A 22,399-nucleotide genomic window follows, 5' to 3' on the forward strand; every position below is an offset into this window, starting at 1 on the left:
TGAATGAACGAGTAAACAAATGAGTGATAACATCCAGTATTTTTTTAAAAACAAAAGAAAGCCCTGCACTTAATGAAGAAACACTGGGGGCCCCTGGGTGGCTCAGCAGTTAAGTGTCTGCCTTTGGCTCAGGGCGTGATCATGGGGTCCTGGGATTGAGTCCCACATCAGGCTCCCCACAGGGAGCCTGCTTCTGCCTCTGTCATGAATAAATTTTTTTAAAAAATGAAGAAACACTGAAGGTATTCCCATGAAATGAAAGGGTGGTATGGATGGCTTTCACCCCTGATAGTCATCTGTGCCCTAATAAAAATTGTTTTCGGTAAGATGACATGAGAAAGAAAGAAGAATAAATATTTTAAAGAAAGTGGCAAGATGTAGGTTTTAAAAATCAATGTTAGACTAAAGATGGAAGAAAAATATGCAAAAATTTAAGAAGTCTATAAATGTTAACAGGATGGAATGAAAAGAGACGTGAATAAATGGCCAGATATGCCACGTTCCTGGTTAAATGGAAGGAGGACACATCTGCTCTAGGTAATTTATGGAGAGAGGGCTATTCCAATTAGAGTCCGAATAGGCTTATTTATTGAACTTGAAAACATAATTATTAAAGCCATTAGGATTAAAACAAGAGAAAAACGACAGAGAAGGGCAAATGGCAGTGTGTTTTCAAGTATGTTATAAAGAAAAATAGGGACGCCTGGGTGGCTCAGTGGTTGAGCGTCTGCCTTCAGCTCAGGGCGTGATCCCGGGGTCTCTGAATCGAGTCACACATTGAGCTTCCTGCGAGGACCCTGCTTCTCCCTCTGCTTGTGTCTCTGCCTCTCTCTTTCTGTGTTTCTCATGAATAAATAAATGAAATCTTAAAAAAAAAAAAAAAAAAGAAGGCAAATATAATATACTCAAATGAAAGCATAAACAAAAGATCAGTGGAGCCAAGTAGAGGGCCCAGGCCCTGACGAGCAGATGGAAATTCATAGCGTATGATAAATTAAGTAAAGAGAAGTCATGGGAATACAAACAACATAGTTACGATAACTAGATTGATTTAATCATTAAGACCAACAAGGAGTAGAAAGCAGAATGGAGAATTTAATCCTCCTAGAGACAGGTCACAATGTTCTAACTTAAAGAAACAAAAATACTGTCAAAGAACATTGGACTAATTCTGTTGTAGAATTTACGAAGTCTGTATAAAAATCAAACCCTGAAATAAGACATAAAAGGAAACCAAAAGAACAAAAAAAAAAAAGAAAAGAAAAAAGGCAATCAACTAAATATGACATTTGTTTTTATTGTAATTTATTTTACTTGATTGTTTTGTTGAACTGCCAACGTAATTCCCATATGTCATGGCAAGAAAGCACTACGAACACGTGCAGAGAAGAGCTTCATGGCCTTCCTCCGTCCATTCCCACCGCTCTGAGCGAACCCAGCTGCACCTCGCTGGGTCTCAGCTGCCCGGTCTCCACGCACCTGCAGACAGAAACACGCCCGGGAGGCTCTCCTATCCCCTCTTATCTCCATATTGCATGTCACTTCCCAGCCTGGTCTTTCTCCTTGATGTCCTATGAGCAGATTAGTCTCTGTGACAGCTGAATTTACTCATGCATACGCGCGTTCACGCAGCGCCCGCAGCGAACAGGTAAAGAACAGATGGAGTCAGGTCCAGGAGCGGAGTTCCACCAGGAGGCTTTACCATGATTCTATAACCATTCCCCAGAGGGTGATTATTTGCAGGGTTTTACTGCAGTTTTTTTTTTTATTAATTTACAGTTTTTGCCAGTACAAACTGCACCACAGAGTACGTCTGCTTTCATTTCTGGGAGGCGTCCCAACAGTGGAACCACTGAGGCAGGCCGTGTGTGCATGCGGAAAGTGTTCAGGGCACACGTGACAGCGAAAGTGTTAGGAATCCTTTGTGTAAGGGTCGGTGCAAACGCAGTAAGTGGTTGTGGTGAACAGGGGCACCCGGGGCATCCAGGCACAAGTCCAAGTCAGAATCTGGGCTCTTCCCTTAAGGAACCATTTGTCTTGGGAATAAGTCGCTTGAACTCCCACGTTTCCAAATTCCCTTCTTTGCCAAATGGAGAGAAATGCTTCTCTCGAAGCATGTCTGTAAGGATGAAATGAGAAATTACCTTGTGAAAGGCACGCGTGAAGGTGCTCTGTGAGCACTCACGCAGCGGGCGTGTGAGCGATGAGAATTTCTGCGACACGAGTGGATCCAAGAAATGAGGAGACACAGATGCACCTGGCACATCGCAGAGCATCCACCTCATTAGCGGCCCAAGAAATTCAAACTCACATCTGGCTTCCATTTTTATACTCAAATGGGTCAAAACCCCAAAAGGCAATACGGTGAAAGCATCAAGGAAGGAAGAGAGCTAACGCATCGGGCCATCAGGTGAGCGGCTCGCCGGGGACGCCGGGCCCCACGGAGTCGGGCTGGGATCTCCCTTCCCGGCCCCTCGGCCACTGCCTCCCGTCAGCAGCCTCGGGAGATCTTCCGGAGACCCGGCAGGCGTCCAGGAAGGCCGCACCACCCATGCCCTGGACTAACCTCGCTGATAAAATTTGGCATGAGGAAATATCTAAACGAGTATTTGTGAGATCTGTCAGTGTACGTCCTGCGGCTATTCCACGTCTGGAAAAAGCACCCAAATGTCCTGCAAAGGGAGCTGAGACAAGGGCTCAGTGATCATATTTTCTCAACAAACCGGGCTCCGGCCTGACAAGAGATCCTTCTCCTCTTCCTGGTGCGGAGGAAGCAGACTGCACAAGGAGATCGGAACAGCGTGGCACGTTTGAGTGTGAATTCTCTTCTTTCGGAAAGGGACCAGGGCTGCCACCACTCCGCGTCCCCCAGAGCAGAGGCGGTGGCCCGCGGCGGGTGGTGGGTGCCCAATTGTAATCCCTCCCACTGAAGCCAAGGCGACGTGGGCAGCCCGCGTGGGGCAGCTGAACTCCCAGAACGGGCTGCTGCAGGTAGCAGGAGACACCCAGGACGTGTGACCTGGGCTGGCTCGGGGTGCGTGGCAGCTCCAGACAGGCCAGGTGGGCTCCACAGGGTCCCGGGTGCAGAGGCAATTTCTCTGCCCCAGTTCCGGCCTCCACCTCCTGACCGTGGAGCCCTGGTGGAAGCAAATCTCAGGCACAATAAGGAAATGGCCTTGTCACCCTGCCGGATACAGGGCTGAGATACTTCCCACTTGCCCCATGGAGCTGGAGAGTGGGCAGGAGTGGCCACTGGCCTCGGGGCAGAATGGGGCCTCGGGTCCCCTGTGCTTCAGGCAGGAGCTCCTCTCTTAGGCTAAGAGAAGCTCAGAGCACCTGCCGTACCTGGACAGCCGGGGACAGGGATTGGTAGTGGGATCATGGACCAAGGATTTGGATGCGGGTGGGGGCCAATCAAGTGAGCACGGATTAGGACCAAACAATGGGATCGTTTTACTCATGTGAAGCCCATAATGGAAGCTCGGTTAGAGGAGAGCAGGTGTTATGGATGCAGACCTCACTTAGGGGCCAAAAAGTTGTAGACTGTCACCCTAAATATCTCTGACGGTGCAACAGGATTGTTAGACTGGAAGGAATGTCAGACCACCACAGCTATCCAACCCTGGCACGGCTAGAACATATCATCACCTAGAAGATTAGTTCTCTGGCAGGGATGCAGACCCAGTGGCTCCTCAGCTTCCTTCTTTGGTAATATTCCAGGAATGATCAGACTCAGTGATACGGAAGTGTCGTTTATTTTTGAGAACTATTGAACAGCCTCTAGAGTTTGATATATACCGCACAGCGTTCCTACATCTTTCTAAATATTTTTAGAGAAAGGGTTACATGAATAACCTCAAATAAAGCCTATCTTTTGGAACTTGGACTTAAGACAAGTGAAATTTTGTTCCACAAAGCTGAATTCTTGCTTTAAAGCAAACGTGACCGCGATGGGATGTGCCGGCATTTGTTTGCGGGTGACTAAATGCTAAGACTCAGAAATATCTGACAAATCCATTCATCTCAAGCTCCTACCTGCTTTTCAAGCTTTGTGTTCTCGGACAGTTTTCCCCTTTCTTGCCTCTACTTTTCCGTTTTGTTCTGTGGACTTGGGTGAGAGGAGAGAGGCCTCGCCGGCGTGGTTCAGGTGATCTTTCATGCAGTCATGTGACGAGTTCCATTATCTGCATCCTGTGCTCCGTTAGGTGCCACACTGAAACACCCGCTCTGGCCTTGCCTGTTGCAGCGATTGGAGGACAAATGGAAGTTGGGGTGGCAGCAGTTGGGGGGGGCATCCAAGAATAGGCATCGTAGCACAAGCTGTGCATTCACCTGGCCAATCAGCAAAATGATGAAAGTTCAAAGATAACCCGATGTCTCTGGACTCAAGATTCCAAGTATAATTTTTTTTAATTTTTATTTATTTATGATAGTCACAGAGAGAAAGAGAGAGGCAGAGACACAGGCAGAGGGAGAAGCAGGCTCCATGCACCGGGAGCCCGACGTGGGATTCGATCCCGGGTCTCCAGGATCGCACCCTGGGCCAAAGGCAGGCGCTAAACCACTGCACCACCCAGGGATCCCCGATTCCAAGTATAACTGAGGGAAAGCTGTGACTTCAATAATTATGCACAGAGACCACATATTTAACACAACAATTTTGCAGAGATTGTTGTGTTAAAATTTAAGTAGAGAAGATCCTGGCATCTATTTAAGGGTTTTCCAAACTGCAAAGAGAAACTAAAGTAATTTTCCAAAAACATCCTTGTTCTTCTCCACCCCAGATACACCTACCTCAGCTAGGCCTTTGGCTGTCAGATAGGAGGAAATAGGTTTTGTTTGGCCAAAAATTCTCTTTTATACAAGATAGTCAGGGAAGAACTCTCTGATACAATGACATTTGAGCGTGTGTGTTATCTCCTCGGATGAGCATGTCTCTGAGGAAGGACAATCCAGGCAGACCAAGGAGCAGCTGGGAGTAGGAGAGCAGAAGGAAGGTGGTGGGGCTGAGCCAGGGAGGTGCAGAGGGGCGTTTCTAAGGCCACTGCAAGTGGAAGAAGCATGTAATTTAGTGTCCAAACCAGGCCTCTTAAGAATCAAAGGGGTGCCGTTATTAATTGCCTATGAACCAAGCCTGTAAGCAGGGACATAAAGTTAACCTGTACAGACGCCATATAGACGTTGGTTTTACTCTGAGTGCAGGAGATGACTGACTTTGAGTGGAGACAGGCATGTTATGGCTTCAGTTTTGAAAGGATCGCCCTGGCTGCTGTGAGGAGTATAGTCAGAACAGGAGCAGTGGGCTGCAGGGAGACCAGTTCCTCAGAGTAAGGCAAGTGGAGATGGTGGTGGCTGGGACCAGCACAGGCAATGACAGGCAGTCAGACCACAGGTGTGGTCAGAAGGTAGATCCAGCAGGGTTGGCGGATGGACCAGGTATAAAAGAGGAGAGCACATGAGCAGGATTCTGGGTTTTCACCCTTGGAGCCACTAGAAGAACAGTTTGCATTTTCTGAAATGGGGAAATACAAGAACAGGAAGAGGTTTGGGGGGCAAGGTGAGAATGAGGGCTGAGTTTGGGCCCTCTGAGCATGAAGAACTCACTGCACTTTGCAGGGGGATCCTGGGCAGGCAGTTGAATGGAGGCCTGCAGTCCCAGGGGACAGATGAGCAGGAGACGAGGTGTTGGGAGAGGTGAAGCATGCGGTGAGGTTTGAAACCATGAAACTGGATGAGACCCTGATGGCTGTGCACAGAAAAGAGCCTAAGAATGGAGGCCTGGGTCCCCCAGCACCTTCAGGTAGGAGAGACGAGGAGGACCTGGCCCAGAAGGCTAAGCAGGTGGTCAGCGGGGACAGGAGAGCGCAGAGGGAATCCAATTAGCCCTTCATTTCAGAAGGAAGGGACAGTGGAGAGCTCAAATACCGATTACAGACCGTGCAGTCTGAGCTCCTTCTGTGTGAGGCAGAGGAAGGGGCCCTAAAAAATGGAGGGTCAGCGAGAGAGGCAAGAGGAAAGGAAGCCAAGGAAGAGAACCTTCCAGAAAAGAGGACTCAGCCATCTGAAAGATCCACGGAGAGCAGAATGGAGTAGTAGAGCATCAGGGGAAGTTAGCAGCAGCGAATTCATCGCCAAACTCATGGATTAGCTTCCTAGGGCAATCGTAACAAGTACCATGACCAGGGCAGCGGAAACAGCGAGAATTCACTCCCTCACAGTCTGGGGCTTCAAGTCCAAGACCACTGCTGTGATGTTGATCCAGTTGTTTCCATGCACCGACTGTGAGGTGGGCTGTTCCAGGCCTCTCTCCTTGACGTGTGGTTGGCCATCTTCTCCCTGTGTCTTCACACAGTCCTCCTTCTCTCCTCACACGGTCCTCCCTCTGTCCTCACATGGTCCTCCCTGGGGTCCTAATTACCCCCTTTTATAAGGACACCAGTCATATTGGATTCACACCAACTCTCTCCATCCAGTATGACCTCTTCTCAACTAATGCTATCTGCAATGACCCTGTTTCCAAATAAGGCCACATTCTAAGGTCCAGGGGGTCAGGACCAGGCTAGCCCATCATGGAGAGCAGGGAGTCCCTTCCACCAGTGACAGAGGAGACCAGCCATCTCTACCTGATGGCAGTGCCCCACTCCCTTCCCCTAGGACACATTCAGACAACCGGTTGCAGATCCTGAAGAGGGGTGGGTAGGAGAACTTTCCAGGCCAAGAGCCCATCATTTTGCAATTCCAGTTGTTTGAATAATGGCAATGTTCACACCACAAGTCAGTCCTAAGCACAGCAGTGGGTTTTCTGTATGGGCCCCCCTGGTGTTCAGATGCCATGGGTGGTGAACATACACGTCTGCCCAGGTGAAAGGACGGCCTCCACCCCTGGTGATCCGGGGACTGCAGAGAAGGCAAAGATTGGAATGAAGTGCCCATGTGGGGAGCGGCGTCCAACAGAAACCAGATACGTTGTTTCCACTTGTAATCTTTCCTGACACCATGTCATTGGAGGTCCTCAGTCACTCCCTTGGAAGTCCCCAGACGGACTGTCACCTGCAGCCGATGCTGTCAGCGCCCAGCTATTTCTGCCAGGAACACGATGGGAGCCAAAAAACATCCTCTCCCCTCGCCCCAAGTCTGAGGTTTTACAGCTCACGGGGTGCTGAGCTCAGAGCGCCAAAGCCCTCATCACCACACAGCTTCCTTATGATGCGCAGCAGGAGAGATCAGCTGTGTCCCGGCTCTGGCACCCTGACTTGGGAGAAGGAGGCCCTGGCCCCATCTGTGTCATAGCACACAACTGAAAATGTGAGGCTGAAACCCAGCAGCCACGGAAACATAACATAAAATTCAAAACGTGTTTTGTCTCAGTGTGCGCTAGGTGACTAAGTCACGCACAGGAATAAGAGGAGAACCCCAATCAGGGCAAACCCAGGGCGCATCCGGAATATCCCAAAGCAGGGAACCGACTGCTGTGGGGACAGAGGACTCCTTGCCAAGGGAGGGAGAACATGCGGTGGTGTGAGCACAAGGAAGTGTGTGTGTCTGTGTGTGTGTGCACCCGTGTATGCGTGCATGGTGCATGTGTGTGCATATATGTGTGTGTACTTGCATGTGTGTGTGCATTGTATACTTGTGTGTGCATGTGTATTGCGTGTGTGCATGTATGTGCATTATGTGGTTATGTGTGTACATGCAATGCACACACAATGCGCATGCACACACATATGCACACACACAATGCACAGACGAGCAAACACACACATATGCACACACACATACAATGTGCACATGAAGGTGAGACAAGCCTATCAGGCTACGTGATCATTTCTAGATGTAAATTTTAAAGTAAATCTTTTACATGCAACAGTTGTTGCATTCTTCAGGGTCAAGACATCCAATTTCAGATTATCATGAATTACTTAACCTAATGTGACCAAAAATACTAAACATGTTCTTTTATCTGTTAAAAATAAATATAGTTAATGCTATTTTCGCAAAAAAAGTACTACGAATCATGTAATATTAAATCTTACTATAACGATTGATGTGTAATATAATTAAGAATTCTACTTTAGAAATGGCACAGGGAAATCCTTTCAGTTTTTAGTTTATATAAGTTTCTAGGTTTGTTCTGCATCCTCAAAAACACTCAAGCTTCAAAGCATGGAAATAAAATTAGACAGTGGAGCTGCCTATAAAGGGGGCCGTCAGGGGAATGGGTGGGTGCCCAGAAGAGAGAATGCTCGCGCTTTTAGTCCCAATGTGTTCATAGTTTTTATCCAAGACCTGTCAAGGCCAAGTGAGGCACAAAACCAGACAGACTGTGGTCAGGCAATTTAATAAGAGTTGAGATTTGAGTCTTGTGGACAAGCAGTGTCTGAGGTCAGCTATATGTACCAGCCGTGTGACTGTGGAAGGTGAGGCATCGGGCCAAGGGCTGACGTTTTAGTCTTCAGATCACTCTCTCACATCACTGCATCCAGACTCTAGTTCGTACTAATCAGGTGTTTGTTGATTGGATGGATGGATGGATGGATGGATGGATGGATGGACGGATAAACAGATGGACGGACAGATGGACAGATGGATGGATGGACGGACAGACAGATGGGTAAATGAGTGCATGTGGCCACCGTAGCTACAATGATGGTAGCTCCATTGACAGAAGGGCACACTTAGTGTGAGGTCGCCTCCAGCGTCCTTGTCCCTGCATTTGTCCACATGTGCCCCATTGTGTTCAGTTCCCTTCAAGACAAAACTGGGGACCTATGTCATGTTCCTACTGAACGAGCCACAGGAAAGCCCACAGGCGGGGCCTGCTGGCTCCTCGGCATGAAGCAGTGGCCCCAGTTCAGAATCCTTGTGGTCTTCACCATCATCTGCCTTTAGCAAAAAGTTTCATTTAACAATATCCTTGAGGACACTGTGAAGTATAATTGTATTAACACTTGACCACACAGCTTTGTAGTATTCTGTGTGACATAACTGGAAGTGCACCTGAAAGCCTCGGGCTGCACCCCGAAGTCCGATGGCCGTGAGGAAGCGCGCCTGTGAGGTCGTCTGCTTTCGGCTGACCTAGCCACTTTCCGTGGGGGAAAATAACTGACAAAAAAAAAATAATAATGTTTTTGAGAAATGTTTTCGCAAAAATGAACCAAATGAGCCTGAAAGAAAAGCTCCGACATAGCAAAAATTAAAATTTTAGAAATCTTGTAATCACCTCTGTGAGCCTGAGAGCTTCTCATCACTTAGACTTTCGGTTTTGAGAGCAGGGGAGTTATTAATGAATGTGATTTTGATATGATGAAATGTGCCAAATGTGAGGACAGATTTTCTTCCCAAACTTCAACCAAAACAGCATATTGCAGCAGAATGAATACAGAAGCACATATGAGCGTGCAGCTAACTTCCATCAAGCCAGACGTTAAAAAGACTTCAAAGATGCAGAACAGGAACGCTCTCTCACTACTCTTTTTTTTTTTTTTTTTTGGTTTTGGAAAATATGCTAAAAATGTTATTTATGTGAACATATAATGAGCTTATTATTGTTATCTTTAAGTGAAGTTAAAATGTGTACGTTAGAAATTTCTTGGTTTTAATATCTGTTACAGTAAACATCAATAGCTATAAATCACATAAACAAAAGCTCTTTGAGATATTTGGAAATTTTCAAGAGCATAAAGGGCTCCAAAGGCTGAAAGTTTGAGAACCACTACTGTGGTCTCATCTTAATCCTTAGATTCTCTGCTTCGGTGGATTCGTGGAATTTAGAAATCGTTAACTACCCATCCCTCCTGAAATTCCTCAATATTAAATTGCGAAGTCTGCTTTTTAAAATGCAGAAATTAGACGGTGGCACAACGCACAAATTACTACCTGGACCCCACAGGCGATGGAGCCTCAGCCCTATGGAAACCTCACGCGGGCCCGTGCATCTCACGCACTGTTACTAAATTTGTCTTCACCAACAATTCCATCCTTCTGTTTAGTTTCAAAACCCTGTGTTTATCTTAAGTTTTAAACAGGAAGAAATGATTTGTGCTTCTGTCTTCATTCCTAACTCAGGCACAGAGTACCTCAATAATTTAAAAAGAAAAAGGGGTGGGAGGAAAGGGAACAATCTGTTCTAGAGAGAGGGGTGTCTGTCTCCCAGTCACAATGACCTGGAGGAAGCAAACCTCTAGGAACGTGACCTGGTCCTGCTGCTCCTTCGAGGCAGGGTGTCCGGCCGCATGGGGCAGGGAGCCTCCCCCCTCACCGCCCTCGCCCATCTCAGTGACCATGCGCAGAGCCAGCCAGTGGGACTCTGAGGACAGAGTCCATTCCTACTTAATTTCCCTCCTTTTCTTCCTCAGGAACTTAACTGGCATGTTTCCTGAGTACCCTAACGTGGAAGAAGGAGGGTCAGCAATTATCTTTTCCAACAAGACTCCGCAACAGGTACGGAGATGCTGGAGAAATAAAACACGAATATACTGTAATCCCATTTCTCTAACTGTACACCCGATGGGTTCCTAGTGTTGGTAGGTTTGGGTGATTCTCCTGCAAATATTTGCATGGAGATATTTTGATGTCTCATCAATTCTGTATTTTTAAATTTACTTCAAAATGAATTCATGCTTTCTCCTGTCTTACCTTTGAGAGAGACGTGACAACAGAGTATTTATCACAGAAACCAAGAGAAAACTTGCATCGTGCTCAACAGCAGAGCACTAGAAGCATTGCTATTAAAATTATCGTGAAATTCATGCTAATATACTCCAGCTGATATACTGGACTACATAAAACTCAAAAAACAAAAAATATCACAATTGGAATTAAAATAATGTGAGAACTGGAGAAAATATTTGCAACATATGGGATGATAGCTATCTTTCATATATAAAGGGTTCTTAGGAAATATTAAGAAAAATCTGAACACCTCAGTAGAAAAGGAGGCAAAAAAAACCTGTTACCTTAATTTTTAAAACCTTTAAACTCACTAGCAAAACACTTAAATATCTCTCTCTCTCTCTCTCTCAATAAATAAATAAACAAATCTTAAAAAGGGGGGGGCAGCCCTGGTGTGCAGCGGTTTAGTGCCGCCTGCAGCCTGGGGTATGATCCTGCAGTCCTGGGATCGAGTCCCACATTGGGCTTCCTGCATGGAGTCTGCTTTTCCCTCTGCCTGTCTCTCTCTCTCTCTCTCTCTCTCTCTCTCTCTTTCTGAATAAATAAATAAATCTTTTTAAAATTTTTAAATATAAAATAATGTTCCTATAGCTCTTTTCATCTATAGGATTGGTAAAAAAATTTTAAATCCTGGTAATCACTAGAGTTGCTGAGCATGGGGAGAAAAGTCATTCTCCTACATTGTGGCTGGATACATAAATATATAAATTAGTGTGACCTTTTTGAGGGACATAAACCAAGTAAATATCAAACGTGTATATTACTTTATCCATAAATGCTATTTAAGGAATTTATACTAAGAAAATAAGACATGTGGCCATAGACTAGAGACAACAACTTTTTCCATAAAGGGCCAAATAGTAAATTTGTGAGGCTGTGAAACATACGTCCTCTGCCATAACTATCAGCTCTGCATGAACTACTCATTCTAGCATGAGTGTAGACACAGACAGTAGGTAATGAATGAGCATGGCTGTATTCCAATAAAACTTTATTTACAAACTGGGCAGCAGGCCAGATTCGGCCCATGCAATATGACTTGCTCACCGACCCCCTGCCGTAGATGATTGAAACAGCTGTTGGTGGCTGCCCCGTTCATCGCATTGACAAAGAAAGCAGGCTACTGTTCACGAGGAGGGAACTAGTTAAGGAGCATGAAGCACTACACAGCAGTAAAAGCTCTGCTGCAAGTCAGGGTCTCTCCATCTCAGCACTGCTGACCCCACGGTCCTGACCCCCCACAACCCCATGCACCCCTGAGTGAGCCGTCAGGATTAGAGGGACGTGCTCTTTCCCCAGCCCCCTGTCAGAAGCTGATGTCAGCTCCTCAGCCCCCACTCCACCCTCTGGCAGACTGCTGTCCTCCTCAGAACTCAGTGACCATGTACTGTCCACCCTACCATTTGGTAGTTCATCAAGCCCTCTCCTGAGTGACTGTCATTTCAACTCGATGTTATTTCTCTTTTTTACATGGTTAGGTCTTGTCCCTGCAGCTAAACTGTCAGACACAAGTTGTGTCTTGAAAGCCCAGGACCAGAAACCGAATGTATTCCGTGTTAGTTCAGAAAAGGTAATGATTACAGAATTGAGAGTGTTGGTGCAATTTCTGAATTGTGCACAAGAAACATTCAAAAGTAAGGTTAATCTACTAAAAACAAAAGAAGATGAAGATGTCCGGCTAATACTTAAAACAAAGAAGGCCACAAAGCAGCATGACTTGTAAAGACAGGTGATTGAAGAGTACGAACAGCATAGCAGTGATGAACCAGTCCCCCCACACGCTGGGTCTGTGATTTAGACGAGCTGACTCGTGTACTGTACCTGCAGCAATAGGCATGGAAATCCCAAAGGAAGTCATGATAATTGTTACTAGTGGGAGCAGGAGGATGAAGAGACAGACCAAGCATGACCATTATGGCATGTACATAAATACTCAACTTTATGTTTGCAAAAAGCAAGCAATACAAACACCTTTTACAAAGTGAGCATAATCATGTAGATACCAATACTCCAAAAGAAGACCAAATACAAATAAAATCACAGATTAGTCTTCCTTACAAGTATTAATGCAAAAATTCAAACTGAAATATTAGCAGACCAAAACCAGCAGCACACTAAATAAGCAAAACACTGCAGTCAAATGGCATTTATTCCAGAATGCAAGAATGTCTAGGCTTGAAGATGTCTGTGAATACACTGCTTCCTGTAAAATGATCCAAAAAAAGAAAAACAGAAGTTCATCCCTGTGGATGCTGGTGGGGCATTTCACGAATTCAGCATCCATTCTTGATTTTAAAAACTAAAACGAAAAAATTAGAAGATAGGGATAGTTGTTTAACATGACAAGGTATTTCTTAGTTCAAGATCTAATATTATGCTTAATGAAATTTGCTAGAAACCATTCCACCAAGGTCATGAAATATACAAGGATGGCCATTGTTACCGCTCTCCCCTGGGATCCACTGAACACTGTTGGACACGAGCAAGAACATAGAGATACAGAAATTGGAACAGAGGAAGCAAAATGACCACTTTTTATAGGTACGCTCTACACCTAGAAAAGCAAAGAGAATAAACTGAAAACTAAAGAGTGTGAGAAGGAAGATGGGGAGTAAGTTACAGAGAGCAAAAGCTTTTATGTGTGCAAACAACAGCTAGATAGAAAATACAACAAAATGGTCCATTTACAACAGCAACAACAATACAAAGATAAAGCATCCAGGAACAAACGTAATAATAAATGTGTGTTCTCTGTGAGGAAAAGTTTAAAAAAATGTGAGGGATGCAAATGGAAAGAAGGAAAAGCATACTGTATTCTTAGGTAGGAATACTCCACACACATCTCGTAAATACATCACGTCTCCCAAACATCAAATGCACGTGTGATATGATCCAAACAAAAATACCAAAGGCATTATGTTGGGGGTGGAGGCAGGCCACACGGAAGGTGACCAACCTGATTCTAAACTTCAGGTGAAAGCAAATACACAAGAACAACCAGTAAAATTCTGAAAACACATGTAATGAAGAAGAACTAGCCCTGCCAAGTATTGAACCATGCTATTAAGAACCCATTGGCACAGACAAATCACTATAAAGACAGATCAGTGGAAAAGAGAAGAAAATCAAGAAATGTACCCAAATACATATGCCAATTTAGTACATAGTAAAGATGGCATCTTACCTTTCTTGGTAAGGGGAATGTGTAGAATAACCACATTGTCATCTGAAAAAAAGAAGAAAAGTAAATCTCTTTTACTTTATACCTCACCCCAGGATGATTCTGGATAGATCAAAGATTTAAATGCCAAACAAAACAAAACAAAACAAAACAAAAAAAACCTAGAAGAAGCCAAGGAAGAAATGCTATAGCCTTAGAGTGGGAAGACATTTCTACGTCTGTTGCACAACCCAGGGCTCATAAGAGGCACAAAATGAAATTTTAAATGGCACACACAAAAATTTTCTAACCTGCATGGCAAACCGACCCCAAGTGAAGTCAAATGACAGATGACACAGTAGGATAATTACTTGTAATAAGCACCACAGACATGAGATCATTTTTCTCATATATAAAGAGCTCCTGCAGCTCTATTAAAAAAAAAAGATCAATAACCCAATATTTTTAAAAAGCCAAAGGATATGAACAGACATCTCTCAAAAAAGAAAATGTAAATGGGTTTGAAACATAATAAAAGATGTTCGACATATAAAAAGATGATCAACCCCACACATAGAAATGCAAATTAAAACTATACTGACAGACAAAATTGATCAATTGAACCTCATCAAAATTCAAAACTTGCACTTCAAAAAATACCATCAAGAAAAGGCAAAGACAAAAACAGACTGGGGTAATACCTGATATGAGATTTGTATCCAGGATAAACAAAGAACTCTTGCATCTGAATAAGAAGACAATTCAATCAAAAAATGGGCAAAAGACTTAAATAGACAATTCACAAAGAAGAGCTAATTAGCACATGAAAAGATGCTTGGCATCATTAGTCTTTCGGGAGATAAAACTACTGTGAGACCATTTCATTCCCACTAGGATGGCCATAATCAAGAAGATAGGCAGTAAAAAATATTGTGGGTGTAGAGGAAGGGGAACTCTCCCGTGGTGCTGGTAGGAATACAGAATGGCGCAGCCACTTTGGGAAAGGCTTGTCCATTTCTTTAAAGTTAAATATAAACATACCAAATGAGCCGGCAGCCTGCTGTCAGTACTCTATCCAAGAGAAGTGAAAACGTGTCCACCCAAAAGAGTTTGTACACGAATATAGGAGCATTACTCATAATAGCCAAAAAATTAGAACAGAATAAATATCCATCCATCAACCAGTCACTGGATAGGCAGATATGGTGCATCTAGACAATGGAATATTATTTGGCAATAAAAAAGGAAACACCAGTTGAGATACGCTACAACGTGGGTAGACTCAAAACCATGATGCAAAGGGAAAGGAATCAAACATGAGAGACCACACATTATATGATTCCATTTACAGGAAACGTCCAGACAAAGCGAATAGAGGCAGGGAGGAGATTAGCCGTGGCCTGGCCAGGCGTGAAGGACAAGGAAAGGGACCGATAGTGGACATGAGGGGTCACACTGGGGTGATGGGAATGTTCTAAAACTGATATATGGTGATGGTTGTGCAATGCAGAAAATGTACTAAAAATGATTGAATCGTACTCTTGGAATGGGTGAATGTATAAAATGTAAAATATGCCACAATAAAATTATAATAAACCATTATAAAAGAAGAGATGTGGTGGGCCAGACTTGGCCTTCAGCCCCCACAGTTTACTGAAAATATGGTGGCTGGTTTAATAGGGCAATATAGTGCACTTCTCACTTTGGAAGGTTTTGCTATAGCTGAAGAGCATGAGCAAAGTAAATTCAGCACTGGCATCTAAAAAAAGAAAAAGAACTAAAACAACCACAGTGACATACCATTTCTTCAGCCGTTCCGTTGGCAAACATCACACACTGTGTCACCCTGTGTCAGAGCATATGGGGAAACAAGCACTCGCCTGCATGGCTGGTGAAAGTGTAAACTGGCACAGCCCAGTGGAGGCAGTTTGACAGTATTACAGCTGCACATACCCTTGGTCCAGCAGTTCTCCTCTTAGGAATTTATCCTGCAGATATGCTCACATACCTGCAAAATGATTTTTGCATGCATTTCTTTGTGCAGCATGATTAGTAACAGCAGACGATTGGAAACAACCTAATTCCACTGGTAGGAGAATGGCCAGATAATCTACGGGACACCCGTAAAAACAGAACAAGGAAGCCCTTTAGGTACTGCTATGACAAGTGGCCAGGGACATTATTAAGAGGAAAATACACAACAAGGACAATGTGTACGATACACTGACATGGGTATAAAATGACCAATCGATGGTTACATCATGTATTTGTATGTATGCATGCGCACATATTTGTGTGCTTTGGAAGATTCTGCTAGAGTTGAAAATCAAGAGCAAAACAAATTCAACACTGGCCTAAAAAATAAAGAGACAAACTCCACACACTATTTTCAAGTGTGTGATTGGCAAACATAACACATCGGAGAGTGGGAGAGTGTGTGCATGTGTGTACACATATATTTGCATATAACTACATTAAATGTCCCTGGAAGCACCTCCAAGGTATTGAGGCTGCTTTAGAAAGCAGATCTTGCTGGTGGGCTCACAGCATGGGAGCAGAACATTTCACGACATGCTCTTTTGTAAGTTTTGAATTTGTGGATCAGGTGAATATATTTATCAAAGTCTTAGTAAACTAAGTGAGGATATAGAGGAAATAAGTAGTACAATGGAGAAGGCTTTAAAAGATATGCTGAATTGCGCCACAAATGAGGATTCCTCCTTTTTGTGTAGCTGCTCACATTTTATACATCAGGTCATTTTTTTAAAAATTGTCTGTACGTTTTTCTGAAAGCTTCCAAACATCCGAAGGGCCAAAAAAAAAAAAAAAAAGTTCATGCTCCCTACATGCTCCAAACATAAAAGTCCTGAGTAGCCCCACTTTGGTTCTGAGTTGAAGTGAGCTTGATCCCCAAGGAAAACACTGCCACTTGAGCAAGGGACTTTTAATTCCATCTAAAGACACACTTTTTATTACCAAATAATGTGCGCAACACATACGTCACCTCTTACCCTCGCCAGCACCCTCTCTGTGCCTCACCCCACCGAGAGCTTCACTGGAGCCTTGGGATGGGTTGGCCTCTGGACAGTGGAAAGGAGACACATGACTAATGACTAGAGTGTTGTTTTTAAGCCCAGATGGGACCAGAATATCCTGCTCTTGTTCACAGTAAAGCTATCTGTTATATATTTTAAAGTGCGAACTAAGCTCCTAAGAACAACATAGGTATAAATATAAAAAAATGTAATACTAGAAAATAAACGTCTGCGCGGTAGTAAATCACTAATAAGCCGTAACAAGTAGACTTGACCCCAGGAGGGTGGTTAGTACGAAGCAGTAAAGGTGAAAGGATACTAGCCCTTTTGTTTCATTGCATACCCTGCTCTCCAGAGATTACCACTGTACTGAATTTGGTGTTTGTCATTCCTTCATATTTCTTTGTTCTTTGACTACATATGTATCCTGAAACCGTAGAGGGTAATTTTTCTATTTAACTGTATGCATTTTGTACAATAGGATAAATTTATGTGTGTCATTCTGCATCTTGCATCTTTTCTTTCTCCGTTGTGAAGGTCATCCTGGCGAGCACCTGTTCGAATCCCAGTTCAGCAATGGCCAGTTGTGTGTCCTGGGCCACATGGCTGACGTCTCTGTGCCCCCTTCTCTTATCAATAAAACAGGCTGGTAACAGCTCCCATCCGTAGGCCGCATTTAGCAGTAGATGAGTTCATCTTTAGTACCGTGCTGGGCTTACCGTAAGTCCAATGGATGGAAGCACTGACTTGATTTTAGGAAATGAAACTAGGAAACTAGAACCCAGAGATGTGGATCCCTGGGTGGCGCAGTGGTTCGGTGCTTGCCTTTGGCCCAGGGCGCGATCCTGGAGACCCGGGATCGAATCCCACATCAGGCTCCCGGTGCATGGAGCCTGCTTCTCCCTCTGCCTATGTCTCTGCCTCTCTCTCTCTCTCTCTCTCTGTGACTATCATAAATAAATAAAAATTAAAAAAAAAAAAAGAACCCAGAGATGTTATGCTACTTGTCTTGGTCACATGACCGGTGATGGGCAGAGCCCTGGGGTCTAACAAGAAATGGGTCCCATCACCGTCACCCTCATATCTCCCAGAAGTCGTGGCTCCCCCACCACAGCAAATGGGAGCTCAGCAAACATCCTTGTACAGAACAGATCGTATGGTTTTTCATTATATGGTTTTCATTATATGGTTTTACTAATTCTCCAGTGATGCTGATCCGATATGAACCAGGTATTTCTTAAGAAATATTTAAAATTTGGGGAGCATAAGTGGGATTTTGTCACGCAGGACATACAGATTTAATCACAGGTGAAAGGAAGCAACCCTGAGAAGAGATGCATGATCATTTACGGGAAAGCAAAGTTACTGTAAGATCAACTGTCACGCAGAGTCCAAGCAGGAATCACAAGGTGTCCTCAGCTCATCTGGGGAAGAGGTATGGGCAGGCCTGGCACACAGGCTGCGGCAGAGACACCGAGGAAGCCACGACCTCCCTCATGTTTACATTCATAGGAGCCCTGGGGACCAGAGCAGCACTGAATTAGGGGGCAAGGGGGGCTGGGTTCAGAAATGTCCAACCTCCCTCAGCCTCCCCATCATCTGCTCCCACCCCAAGATCTGACTGTGGCCTCACTGTTGAATCCAACCAGAGGCAGGTGGCAGGTGGTGATGTCCCCAGAAGGGTCGGCCTCAGACCCAGAGCAGGGCAGGGAGGGAGCAAGGACAGGTCAGCACAAATACGTCCTCCAGACAGAAAAGGAGTCCTCATCTTGATAGGGCTCCATGAAAGTGAGAAGTTGATTTTGTATTTCTTGCCAGGTCACTGAAGATATTATTGCAACCCAAGAAGAGGAGGAGAAAAACAAAAAGAAAAAGAAGAAGAAGAAGGCAAAGAAACCCAAGAAACCTAAAAAAGAAAAGGAAAAGAAAGAGACAAAGGAAAAAAACAAGGTAAGGGATTTGGAATTTTAAAAGAAATTTTTTTTTCTTTTAGGTGGATTTCTTGCTTTCAATCAATGCCATCGCCTCAAATCTCCTGAGATTGCAGTCATTTGTTTCCTAGGAAACCGTTCTACCAACTGTTATTCAATATTTTTTTATGTTCCTCGATAACTGGTCATCCTCTTCTCTGTGACTTATAATAAATACCCATTAGCATGAAGGTGGTTTTCGTGACTTCGATACTTTATGCATTTATTCACATATGGGATAGCTTTGAATTTTTATTCCTCAAAATAAATGATCCCCCTCTTCTTTCTTCAAGGGTAGAGATCAGAAAAAATGCTCGCAAACCAGGTGACCACTACAAAGTCAACATAATCTTAACTACTTTAACCAAAATGTGTTTGTTCAAGTTTATCACTTTTCGTTGACATATTGGATGTATTTTAATGGAAGTTTTTGTTTCTTACTACCCAAAGGATATCAGATTTCAAAGAGTGTCACTTTGGGCCAGGCCTCCCCTCGTGCAGTCGGGGGAGGATGAGGCGGTGGGTTTACCAGGTGCTGCTGTCACGGGGCAGGAACTGGAGGAGTCTTTACCTCCAAGCTCGTGGACAGGTGCGCGCTCCCCGGACAGCGTTCTCTCAGCAGAAACTCCTCCATGGGAGATGGAGCTCAGGCTGGAAGCTCGCATCACCCTAAAGCATGATCATGTTTCAAGAGGCATTTCTGCACAGACGGATCCTCCTTCACAGCTGACCAGAACTCTGACCTGAATCGACTCGGGAGAATGGATCCTTAAGGGGTATGTCCGTGTGTGACTGTCCAGAGGCAGAGATCCATCTCTTGCTCAGGCCGTGGCAGTCACACTCCTCGTGTTCCAAGAGGTGCGTCCGGGAGAGAAACGAGACAGGCTGTGTCATCAAAGACAAGCGACTGGACCAAGGAGTCAGAAATTGTGAGCAGGGGAGAAAGGAGGACGGTGGATATACAACGGCAACACCCAAACTCCACAGAAATGCAACATTTTGCTTTTATGAAAGCCAACATTTTGTGATGAAAGCCAACATTTTGCTAAAAATCTCTTGCATGGGGGCGCCTGGCTGGCTCAGTTCGTTGAACATCCGACTCTTGATAATGGGCCAGGTCATGATCTCAGGGTCCTGGGATGGAGCCCCAAGTCGGGCTCTGTGCTCAGTCTGGAATCTGCTTCTCCCTCTCCCTCTGCTCCTCCCCACCCCCTCTAAAATAAATACATAAAATCTTTAAAAAGAAAAATCCCTTGCACTATTGTAGGCACCCAGCTGGAGGCAACTGCCCCTTTTGCAAGGCTCACCTCCTGCACCATGATAAGCAGAAATCTTCCAACTTCCCCCACCTGTCTTTGTCCCTTTCCTTAACCATGTACCATTGCTGGGAACAAAAGAAGAGAGACCTCTTACTGCTCGCTCTGGACACAACCCACTCCACTGTAGTCCCCAGCTACCCAGTGTGTCATGCTGACGCCTCACCTAATTCCTCCCCAGGAATTGTTCCGGGTCTAAAGGAGCTGCTCCATGCAAAGTCCCAGCACCCTGCCCAGGGAACTGCATCCAGGGATAGCCACGTTTGGGTACAAAGACCCAGTCCTCTCATGGGACATCTCTGAATGGTTCTCCTAGGTCCTGGGCTCCCCGTGGGGTCAGTTGACAGCTCACATCCAGTCACATCACAGCTCAGTTGCATCAGCTTCTCTGTCCAGTGTTGCTTCTCTCCCTTCTTCCCTGTGGGTTGTGTTCCCAGTAAACCACCTGCACAGCCTCCATCTGAGCATTTCCAGGGAATCCAGCCCATGAGGCCACCTGTTGCCCTACTGCTGGCCCCAACGCTTCTAACTTGTTGCAGAAAAAAAATAAGACGGGAGCTTACCTGATACGGTTAATTTTTAAAGCCCTCCTCTCACTTTGCAAGATAATTTTGAAGCAGTGCCTAAGAATAAGGACAATTGGAAGAATTTCAATTTTATTCTAAGCATTCTCTTCCGCTAAATATGCATTAGGGAGTTTGACACTTGCTAATTAAAAATTCACTGTTAATGAAGCTTGTTCCATAAAAAATCTGAAATTATCAGCTACACAATCTGGTCTTTGTTGAGTGAAGGTATTTTATTAACTAGCTATTAAAGAGTCATTTAATGATTAACAGTTTGGGACAAAAAGCAAAGTTTGAGTGTATCAGCATTTATGAAGTAGTTGCAAATGAAGGATTAAATCCTTCAGAGTTACTTAGAACTGAATTTATTCATGAAAAGTACAAGTCTACGCGGTGATAACATAATCAATGAAAGAACAAATGGTGATCTCTAATGAAAATTGATATCATCACATTATGTTCCTACTCATTACTTAGAGGTCAGATCATTTTTTCTATTGACTTTTTAAAGTCTTACTCTAGAAGCAATCCCAAAGCCTCCAGAAGCATTCGTGAGATGAGCTATTCAAATCCTTGTATGAGAATTGGTATTTGACCAGAAGAAAAAGTCATCTATTATTCACCCTGGTTAAAGGGTAATGCAGGGGAGACAGAAAACTAGTTTTGTTTAGCTTGCATAGATACTGACCCAACCCCAACCCTGTTTCACACGGTGGCACAGCTGGGAGGTTATCCTTCAGGTATTTTTATAAACTTGGTCATTTCTCAATTGCCAGTGCATTTATAGTCAGAAAACTTGGGAAAGACCTCATATTAACAAAAAACTGAGGATTCTCTGGATATTTCCACTCACCTCCATAAATGGAAAATAGACGCTTATCAAACTATCACCCAAGTACAAGCTTCATCAATCTGCAAGATGGCTGCAAGTGAGCATAAGTGGCCGAAGACAGGGCGTCGACAAGGGTCAGGCAGGGAGAGGATCAGAAGGCTGGACGGGGACCGGGGACTCCAGGCAGGATTCCAGGCAATGGGTGAGACAGAGAACCATAGGACCACGTCAGGACAGGGATAACAGAGGCCAGGGAGGGTGTGTGGTGTGGGGCTGGGAAAGAAAGCTTGGAGCAGCCATGGATGGGGCCTTTGGGTGCTGTGCAGAACCTTCCAGAGAAGACGAGAGTCATCCTGGGGGTAGTGACTTGAGCAGACCTCAGTTGTATGAGTTGTAGTCTAAGGCCTGTGGTTTGTGGCCAAGGTTGGGATGGCCCATGGGTGAGGAAGTGACCGAGGCAGGGAGACAGGTCCAGGTGGTGACCGCCACGAGACAGGAGGCAGGCTCAGTGCAAGCCCAGGGCCCACACAAGGACAAGTGTGGGCCAGGAGTCGGAGCACCTCAGAAGTCTGCATCCATCCACATGGGAGGACACATTGAAAACCAAACATCATTCACAAGGTGGAGAGCGAACCAACTGAGTTCTGTTTCCCTCGATTTTTTCTGAAAGTAATGAAGAAGGAAAGGTACATCCAGTGGTGATGCGAAGATCTGGGCTCATAGTCACCAACACCCGTCCCTGGCTCACAAAGACCCACCGTCACCCTTTTAAGATTGCTTCTCCTCGCACTTCGACCCTTGCCTGGGGTCACCTCTAACAGCATAAATGTGTGTCAGAGTGACCTGCCC

General features: G+C 44.8%; 1 protein-coding gene across 2 annotated transcripts in view; it reads left to right on the plus strand.

The window, feature by feature from the left end:
- Window positions 1–22,399, plus strand: part of IQCA1 (IQ motif containing with AAA domain 1) — a 145,011-nt gene that overhangs the window by 53,409 nt on the left and 69,203 nt on the right. For both annotated transcript variants that reach the window (XM_072719089.1, XM_072719090.1), the window contains 2 exons: window positions 10,356–10,440; window positions 18,685–18,816. In XM_072719089.1, the coding sequence (XP_072575190.1) occupies window positions 10,356–10,440; window positions 18,685–18,816 (217 nt within the window). The remainder of the gene's footprint in view (window positions 1–10,355; window positions 10,441–18,684; window positions 18,817–22,399) is intronic.

This window comes from Vulpes vulpes, chromosome 9, assembly GCF_048418805.1.
Source record: "Vulpes vulpes isolate BD-2025 chromosome 9, VulVul3, whole genome shotgun sequence".
NCBI classification, from domain to species: domain Eukaryota; kingdom Metazoa; phylum Chordata; class Mammalia; order Carnivora; family Canidae; genus Vulpes; species Vulpes vulpes.